General features: G+C 43.8%; 1 protein-coding gene across 1 annotated transcript in view; it reads left to right on the top strand.

The window, feature by feature from the left end:
• Nucleotides 1–2,153: 2,153 nt before the first annotated feature.
• dync1i1a (dynein cytoplasmic 1 intermediate chain 1a) overlaps nucleotides 2,154–9,733 on the top strand; it is a gene marked incomplete at both ends in the record, with an annotated part of 85,498 nt that continues 77,918 nt past the window's right edge. Inside the window, 5 exons of the mRNA XM_083645562.1 lie at nucleotides 2,154–2,261; nucleotides 3,144–3,258; nucleotides 4,719–4,806; nucleotides 7,642–7,701; nucleotides 8,366–8,485. Coding sequence (XP_083501688.1) covers nucleotides 2,154–2,261; nucleotides 3,144–3,258; nucleotides 4,719–4,806; nucleotides 7,642–7,701; nucleotides 8,366–8,485 — 491 coding nt within the window. The remainder of the gene's footprint in view (nucleotides 2,262–3,143; nucleotides 3,259–4,718; nucleotides 4,807–7,641; nucleotides 7,702–8,365; nucleotides 8,486–9,733) is intronic.

Raw genomic sequence — 9,733 nt, 5'->3', positions numbered from 1 at the left:
GCTAGCTGGGCTAAAGCTGGCTGGCTATAGCATAACCTCGTTAAACCGTCGTTAAATCTGCATCATTAGTGGCGTCACTACTCCATTGTCGTTTTTACTCGAGCAGTTTCCTCGCATCTTGGCAAATTTCTACCGTTATGATGCCTTCCAAAATGCAGCCCCAAGTCTGTGCACTGTGCAGCAGTGTTGTTGAATGGGAAGCAGTCAGTGAGATTGACGGCGAATTAAACCAATGAGCACCGAGATTCGCTGAGGTTAGGGGGGGGTTATGAGGGGGTGGATCCATGGGTGGATCTGGATCGGACCGGACCGAGTGTTTTTGTCACGTCGCTGATGGAGTCAAAACAGTGGTTTGGAACAAACACTTGTTTATTTTCCAGTTTTGAACCCTTGTCAAATCAAAATACTGCGCTAATAAACGGATAGTTCTGGCCCGAGGGATAGTCTTGTCGGCCACCGTAGTTACCGCATCACAAACATGTAATTAAATATGAATGCGCCAAGCAAAAATCACCAATCACCACCGTAGTAATACCGCATCACAAAACATGTAAATATTAATGCGCCAACCAAAAATCACCAATCACTGTCTGCAACCACGTTGTTTATTGCGCCTCGTAGTCGCGCGACCCTTTGTGGGCCGTTGCCGTACAACATTGCCAACGCTTCAAAATAACATTACTGGAATACTTTTTTATTTACACGTTTTGGATGGCCCTGCACTTCTTCAAATGACCAGAAGATGGCAGCGTTGCAATAGTCATGAGACGCTGACAGTGCGTGTGGTGGAGGGAGGAGGGATTTCCTCTCATCCCTCTCTGGTCTCATCATCATCCTGCTGGCTGCTAGTGATGTATCGGCGTGCAATGCACCTGTTTTATGTTTCATTTGGGTTATTGACCGCAGAAATGCTCTATTTTAACCGGTGTCATCAGTAGCCTCACGAAAAGGTTCAAGCCACCCATTCATAGCTAGCCTAGATTGGAGCGGCCTAGATTCGGTGCGAGTTGGAGGATGTGGTGATTTTTTTTTCCGGGGTGCAGCGTGAGACAGCATCTTTGCCGGGGGTGACACATCAATATAAACACGACTAGACAAGGTAAGATATGCTGCGAAACAACAATTTGCTATTCTATTGATTGCGTTATTGTCTGCGTTATTATACACACATACTAAATCCTGCTCACTCGTAAGGCCTAAAAAGCGCATTAAAGCGGTCTATTTGACGTAAATGCAAATGTATGTCAATTTTGGGATTAACTGCGAATGCTTTTATGTCCCGCTGTACATAAGCGAAGAGTCAAGCATGAATTCTGTCGCTATTCATTTCTAAATTGGCTTGTATAGCCTACTACTGCATTGTCATACTGTGTATCAGGTGTGCTAAGACTGTACCAGTTTCGCCCTCCACACCCAGGTGCACCCAATCAGCCTAACGACCCCAAACATCAGACTCCTGCAAGTCAGGACAGTGGGAGGGTCGTCACACCTTTAATGTTTTATTACAGAAAGTGTATTAAACTCATGGCCAGAATAGTCATACATTCTGTCATGATTGTGTTACTTATGTTTGGAATTCATGTGAAAACAAATCACCCTTTTTGCTGGGCCCCCCCTGGAACCCCCTTCAAGGCCCCCAGGGGTCCCCGGACCCCACTTTGAGAACCACTGCTGTAGCCTACCTCATATACTAAGATCTGTTTCAGTTTTCTGCTAACATTATTAATTGGATTGAGGGATTGAACAGCAGAAATGTGAAAAAGGCAATGCTCAATTTGGCCCTATGAGGAATATTTCTAGCCTGGTATCCAGCCCCATATGAATCGCAGTTCATTCATTGTGGCTGGATAGGATACCAGGGTAGAATATTAAGACTGCACACACTGGACCAGTGCTACTGGGCCAAGTACCGCACCGATGTGGAAACCCCATCAGGCCCAGTGGAGGCTAGTATTTGGGCCACTATTTTTGCCTGCATGAAGTCCTTAATGGCTGCTGGGCCTGCAAGGTTAAGGATCTATAAATGGCACACCCAGTTGGTATTCTGAAGCCTGTTGTGCAGGCAAATATCCATACACGTATCTTCTTGTAATGAAACCAGATCATATACTGTATGACCACGCCCCTTTCTTTCCTGCAGCTCAGGAGACAAAATGTCGGAGAAAAGTGACCTAAAAGCAGAGCTGGAGCGAAAGAAGCAGCGCCTAGCCCAGATCAGGGAGGAGAAAAAGCGAAAGGAGGAAGAGAGGAAGAAGAAAGAGGTAAGAAAGAAAGTGAGTAAAATCCACACAACTGAACCTCATTATATTCCACCCTGAAGTGACACAGATAATTGATTGTGTTTGTGTGTTTCCACACGTGTATGGAATATACACTACATATACTTCTTTATTACCAAGGAAGTTCACACATACAAGGGATTTACTTTGCTGTTTGGTGCATGACATCAATAAACATAGTAAGAGAAGTGGTGAGAGTAAAAGTAGAAAGTAAGTACTGCAAGTCAAGAAGCTAGCATGGGCCTGGGCTTTTGATCAAAATGCACGTGTGCCAGGCGTCCAGGTAGTGCAGCGGTAGATTCCCTGCCTGCCTACCGACACGAGCGTCGCAGGTTCGAGCCCCCTCTGGCTTGGTCGGGTGTCCATACAGGCACAATTGGCTGCGTCTGCAGATGGGATGCTGGATTAAGGGTATGTGTTCTGGTCACTGCACTAGTTTCTCCTTTGGTCCATCGGGGAGCTTGTTTGGGGGGAGGGGAACTGGGGGGAATAGCGTAATCCTCCCACGCGCCACGTCCTGCCGGTGAAACTCCTCCTCGCTGTCAGGTGAAAAGAAGCAGCTTGCAGTCTGCAGATGACATGTATCGGAATAAGCACGTGTGGCAACACTGCACATGCATCAGAATAAGCATGTGCTACTAGTCTACAACTCTGCCCAGATCGGCAGAGGGGGTGGAGCAACGGCTGGGTCACCCTACTGTAAGAGGGAATTGGCCAAGTACAGTACAATTGGGGCGGGATCTGAAGATTTTTTTTTTTTTTAATCAAAATGCATGTATGTGTGTGCATGTTTGCGTGTTGTGTTTGAACCTATTAACGCACCAATGATGGATAACTTGACATTTGTCTGTGCATGCTGTGCAGTCAGAGAGCCAGCAGAAGAAAGAGGCTGCTCCAGAGGATTCAGACCTGGACCGTAAACGCAGAGAGACCGAGGCCCTGCTACAGAGCATCGGCATCTCACCGGAGCCTCCACTAGGTACACATTATACCCTTAAAAAGAAAAGGTTATTTTGGCCTTAATCAGAACTGTTTTTAGCACTACATCCTGTAGAACCGTTGGTAAATTCTTGGCACACCTACAGTAAAAATTACCAAAAGTTATAGACATGGTAGTACCAAGCAGAAGTTCCCTTTATAATAATAATTACAGCCAAATAACCTCTGAGGAACTAATTATTCAGAATATACACACCATACAGTGGACTAGGGATTCACACAACAACCTACAGTTTGTGTAATCTTTTGAAAATGATCCAATTTTCAGTCCAATCCAGCCTATCTGATTCCTAACATGAATCGATTGTAGAACTAAAGCACATTGTTTGCTATGTTGCCAGGTCTGTACATAATCTCTTGTTACATTTTCCACAATAGTAGTAATTGTTTAATTTGTGAGGCAGACGTCTGCATGTTGTATCAGTAGATTGCATTTGGGACATGCCTGCTGTGGGGGTTGTGTTTGCATGCAGTAGGAAATGGCATATATCTGAATATAGCTTTCATATGTTGTGACGTTGACCAATGGACACAATGTCTTAGTTGTGTGCAATCCCCCCCCCCCCCCCATTTTCTTATTTTACTTAATTGTATTTTCTCTGATTTTGTAAAAGTTTGATGTAGAAAAAAACCCCTTCATTTTTGTAGATTTCATCAAGTATTAAAATCATCACATGATCTGTTACTGTAGGCACATTGTCATTCGACAATGATGAACGTTTTTCATAATTACATTTGATGTGTCATCTTTATAGCATATGTTCTCATCTTTTAGTTGATTTTGTTCCATTGGTTTCCTTGTGTGTACAGTACCTTGTAATAGTCTTTGGACAAAAAAAGATCAATTCTAAACTAAACAAAATCAAACTAAATTGCATCAAACTACATTCATAGAGAAATACATGCCACTTATTTTGAAGATATCCTGTAAAGATATCGTCCTTCGTCCGTCTACACATGTTCCAAATCTGATCGATTGACTTCAATTCCCTGGATCATCCCTGTCACTTCGAGCAGGCTTTGAGAAAAGCCTGTTCATCAGCACTGTTCTCTAGTGGTCTGAAATTGTAACAACACCCCAAGATACATCAGAATTAGGTCACTGCTTATGACTATTATTAGCTTTAATATATTTTTATATATATATATATATATATATATATATATATCCCAGAATATAGCCGCATAGCAAAGTAAACAAAGTAAAAAAAAAAAAGTTTGACGTTCTGTCCCCCTTTTGTTTGTTTTATTTGTTTTATTTTTTTATTTTTTATTTTAATCTTTATGCTTTTTCCACTTGATTTGCTTTCCCATCATTCCATTCATCCTGTTCTTTTGGATTTTGTGGACGCCCCTTTTCTTCTCATCGTCATTGTTTGCGTTGAGCAGTCCATCCGCTGCAGCCGTTAATGTTAGATACGTGTTATTTTCATTATTTAGTCCCGACCCCCATGTCCCCCTCCAAATCAGTCAGCACGCCCAGTGAGACGGGGAGCCAGGACTCGGCTGATGGGGGAGCGGCGGGCAGGTAGGCCAAAGTCTTGGACGTCTTCCTCACTTTAAGCCTTACATCACTCTGAAAAAAGAGGGTTGAAGTTGATACCCCTCCGGGTTTGAGGAAAGACTTTTGAAATTCAAATGCTGAAAATACCTCATTCATGGTTCACATTCTTCAGATCAAGCTAAAAGAGCCTCTAGACTAGACGCTCATGTGGAAGAGGGTTTTGCTCAGTATGCACCAGGGATGTGCTTTGAGAGGTTACCAATGCACTGCAGAAAAGAAACTGGAGAGCACTTGAAGCCATCTCATGGCCTCTCAATGTTGGTAATGTGAGAATACCTTGGCCTGTAATTATTAGTTTGGACATTTTTTTCAAATTTTCTGACACATTTTCTGTCTCTTTCTCTTGTCACTGGAGCAACAGGTATAGGTAAGGATGAGTGTCAGTAAGTGTTGGTGGTGCCTTGTTAGGTTTTGAATGTGGTGTATCCGTCATTTGTCATGGCCTCCTGTGTTTTGATGACCACAGTAGTACATACAGCTTGTTTGCTAAGTTTGACCTCAAGGTCAGTTTCAGCTATAGTCAGACGTGTGACGTAGTTGTTCATTTGAAAACGTGGAGGGATGCAGATTGCTATTCCCAGACATCACGGTGCAAGGACTTGATAAACCTTCAGAAAGCATCCTTGGTGAGCCACTCGATAGAATCAAGTTTGGAATCTGGAACAGGACTAAACACATACATTTGCAGGAAAGGCAAGTAGAGTAGCTGATGTGAGAGCACACGTGACCTGATGTAACCTTTGTTCTGTCACTGTTCGCCAGGGTGCTCTGCAATCACCACGGTGCATTATTCACAGCTGGCTCATGTGTCATACCCGCTTCTGCCACTGCAGCATGTGTTTAGTGAACACGCCCACAGCGGCACAACAGCGACTGCGCCGCGCTTGCTCTGCTGAATTCAGTGAAGAAGAAAGTGGTCATCAACAACTCAAGCGCTTTCCATTTGCTACCCAGTGGCAGCTCAGTGTGGAGGTGGATCTGTGAGCCGTGCCCACAGGGGGCATTAGTCTGGTGTTGTTGTACGGCCCAGGGGTGGAATTGGGGCAGAAGATGTGGCAACTGAGCTGAGTTCCCACAATGCAGTTCACCTACATACAATTTGGATTTTGTATTTCCTTGTAGCTTTTACCAATTGGATTTTACAAATTGGTGAGTTAGTCCAAATCAATGCCTGGAATGAACAATCCTCCACCACCCCCAAATCCACCCTGGGTTATGGCATGCCATTTTGAGCTCCTCCATCTGTGGCTGTGTGTATATGTGTGTGTGTGTGTGTGTCCCCTCTTAGGTCAGGTTTCTCTCAAAACAAGTCCGAAGCACAGAGCAACAGGTAAGCATGTTCACCTCCAACCCAGGAATGCCCCTCCCCCACAACTTTCTTTATAAGGGCGAAACAGCGCACTGCCCCTCCCACTCTCCTCAGGCAACTTCCTGTCCGAAGCCCCCCCCCCCCCCGCTGTCTTCCTTAACACCGGCTCGAAAGATTTCCACTCGCATGGTTTGAGCCGCGGAAGTCATTGACGGAGGCTTGATAATTGGCTGCTTAATTAAAGTGTCATCGCTGTTACCGTAAAACAACCAGTCGGTCAGGGGAAAGAAATGCTTTGCCACTCGTGCCTGGCACTGTGTGCCACAAGCTCAGGGTCTAACGGGCATGTTTGCTGCTGGTCCTAAAAGGTATTATCAAAAAGTATACCGGAAAGCGTTATCGTGTCACAGCTGTTACATTTCAGCACCGGCGCGCCTTAAAGTTTGTTTATGAGTTCCGCCCGAAATTTAGCTAGAGAGGCTCAAGTACAATAGAAATGTACTGAAGGAGCTCAGGGATTTCCTCATGGTTTGTCACACTCATTCTTCATGCATGGCAAATACCACCTATGTGTATGTTAAGCAGGCCACACTGCCGCTTGTTTTTATATGGGTTTTATTTGGATTTGCATGTGCTGAATGTGATTATGTTATGCTACTACATGTATATGGGTGTGAGATGTAAGTCACGTTGCTGGATACATTGTCCATGGTTTCAATGTATTATTTAGCACAAATTGGCGCATTATGAAACATCAAAAGATAGAGTGTCACTTTTCCCCCAAATTTTTCTGACATCACACAGCTATATGCATTAGTAAGCTAGATCAAATAAAAATAGGATTCAAGTCTTACATTTAGCTAAAATTGGGTTGCATAGGTAATCTTGAACAATGGCCAGACAATTTTTCTTAGCTTCCCATAATCATATATGATCTTATAAATTTAAAAGTCATCAGGTCAAATACAATTTTTCCTCTGACAGCAGTCAAACCATTTTGACAGTCTTCTGCACAAGCGTTTGACAGTTTCCTGCTGTGACTTGTCAATATTTTCCTGTTCCTGGCAGGAGATCAAGAAACCTATTACAAGAGATGAATAGTCTTTCTGTAAATACAGTAGATTCAAGTATAATGAAATATAATGTCTCCCTCATGCATAGCCCTCCTATCCACTTGTCTCAACATTTTTCCACTGACAGCACCTGTCTGTGCATGTAATACAATGGGACTTCCTGTGTGAAGCCATTCTCTAGATAAGTGGTGTGCGGTTGTGTGTGTGTGTGTGTGTGTGTGTGTGTGTGTGTGTGTGTGCGCGTGCGTGTGTGTGTGTGTGCGCGTGCGTGCGTGCGCGCTTACATGTGTTCATGTGTGTGCCTATGTTAATGTTATATGTGTGCCAATGCATAATTTGTGTATGTTCTAATTTGTCATGTTTGTAACCATGCATGTCCTGTCCTCCCTCCCTTGCCCCCCCTGCTGGTGCTGTCAGGACGCTGCAGTGGGACACTGACCCCTCTGTGCTGCAGCTGCAGGCCGACTCTGAGCTCGGGTACATCCTCGTCATCTCCTCTTCCTCTTCTCTCTTCCGATATCCGACACCACAGAACACACGATTAATGGCAAAAAGAGCATAATGCCAAAGGGTATTGTTACGCATTCTTCAAAAATAAAATAAAATAATGAATCAAAACTATTTTTATACCTACCTTTATTTATTCAGGGTAATCCGACTGAGCGTGCACTGCTCTTTTCCAGCAAAACCCTGCCACACATTCATACGAGTAATCACGTTCACAGCTGGGAGCTTCCCAGTACAACCACAGTCTTCTACTGTCGGTCACTGAGCAGCTCCACTGGAGCAGTTGGTGGGTAAAGTGCCTTGCTCAAGGGCAGCTGAACTGTAGTTGTGGAGGCAGGGTAAGAGTGTTACTCATTCACTTTCCCCAACCACAGTCTTCCAACCTTTTGGCCGCAAACCAACTAATCTCTCTGGGCTAAAAGAACAGACAAACTGAAGAATCCATGATGTTGCAACCTTTAAAGTATTGAGCGAGTTGTTACAGACACTCAACTCTGCCTGTTATTTCATCGGCTTCATCGTTTCACCATTGGTACAGATTAAAATATAGCGGACCATACTGTATATACATGAGAGTTTGTGATTCTGCAGAGAATAACCAGGCTCATGCTAACTTCCTGTCTCTGTTGCCCAGGCGTAGGCTGCACCGGCTGGGAGCCTCCAAGATCACACAGGTCGACTTCCTCCCCAGAGAGATGGTCTCCTACTGCAAGGAGACGCAGACACCGCTCACCGCCCACCTGTCTGAAGGTGAGTGAGTGTGTGTGTGTGTGCGTGTGTGCGTGTACTTCGGATCTATGGGGCAGCGCAGGTCATAAGAGGCAACAAATTAATTCACATTGCAGTGATTTTCATTGTTGTGTGGCTGAATGCGATATCCCTTGGTTACCCAATCCACTGCCTGTAAACCTGCAGTGACTTAAAGCCTTGAGAGAGAGAGAGAGAGAGAGAGAGAGAGAGAGAGAGTCTGCCTGTTAGTAACTGTGTCTTCAATCACAGAACATCGTAGTTTTCACTCCTGGACATAAGTGGAAACAGATTGACGGATGAAAGATACTAAGATTCCTGACTGACATTGGACCGTTACTGTGTGTGTGTGTGTGTGTGTGTGTGTGTGTGTGTGTGTGTGTGTGCGTGTGCGTGCGTGCGCGTGCATGTGTAACGTTCTGTGGAATTGCTAACGCCTGAGCTTATCAATACTGCAGTCTTTAATAATTTAGCCCCGGGTTCCTTGGGACGGCTCAAATCCATCACTTTAAGTGGATGATCATTATAACCGATTTCTTTCTTTTTTCTTTATTTCTCATGTAATACATATACTGTATTTGTATACAGTATATGTATTACATGAATCCAGTACATATAAAGTAAAGGAATGTTATTGACTTTAAAAATCCATACAGTAAGTTAGGCCTCCAGCTGTTTCAAACACAGCGGTCTCGCATAGACAGAGATGCCGCCATCTCTCCACAGACAGACAGACAGAGATGCCATGATCTCTCCATACAGACAGACATGCACTGAGTATCGCTGCTGTATCTTGTTGGCTCATTTTTGGCAGTTTGTAGGTTAAAAAAAATTAAATTATTCTAGTTTTAAAGGAAGGACAAGGCCCAAAATGATCACTGTAAGCGGAGTATTGATCGCCATAAGCGAATTATGTAAACAGTATGTGTATAGATAGGAATGATTTGGGACCAAGCTTTTTGATCAATATAAGCGGTTGATGATCACTATAACCGTGATCACTATAAGCGGATTCCACTGTATATACTGTACTGTATATAGCATCACGATGCGAACGTGGAATCGAATCAGATTAATCGTTTATGTTTCAAATGTATGTTGACGTTCAGATTTTAAAGCACTTTCTACATAAAAAAAGGGAGTTGATATTTATCTGACTGCTTGTGTGTTAATTGATGAAAAAGTAGCCTTGTGCAGTAATATGGAAACTTGAGGATGTGATACTTTGAGTTGTATGGAGATGCATCGTGCAGTT

The sequence above is a fragment of the Poromitra crassiceps genome (genome assembly GCF_964638095.1).
Source record: "Poromitra crassiceps genome assembly, chromosome: 11".
Classification (NCBI taxonomy): Eukaryota; Metazoa; Chordata; class Actinopteri; order Beryciformes; family Melamphaidae; genus Poromitra; species Poromitra crassiceps.
The sequence above is the reverse complement of the archived record's forward strand: the minus strand, read 5'-3'. Positions and strand labels throughout refer to the sequence as shown.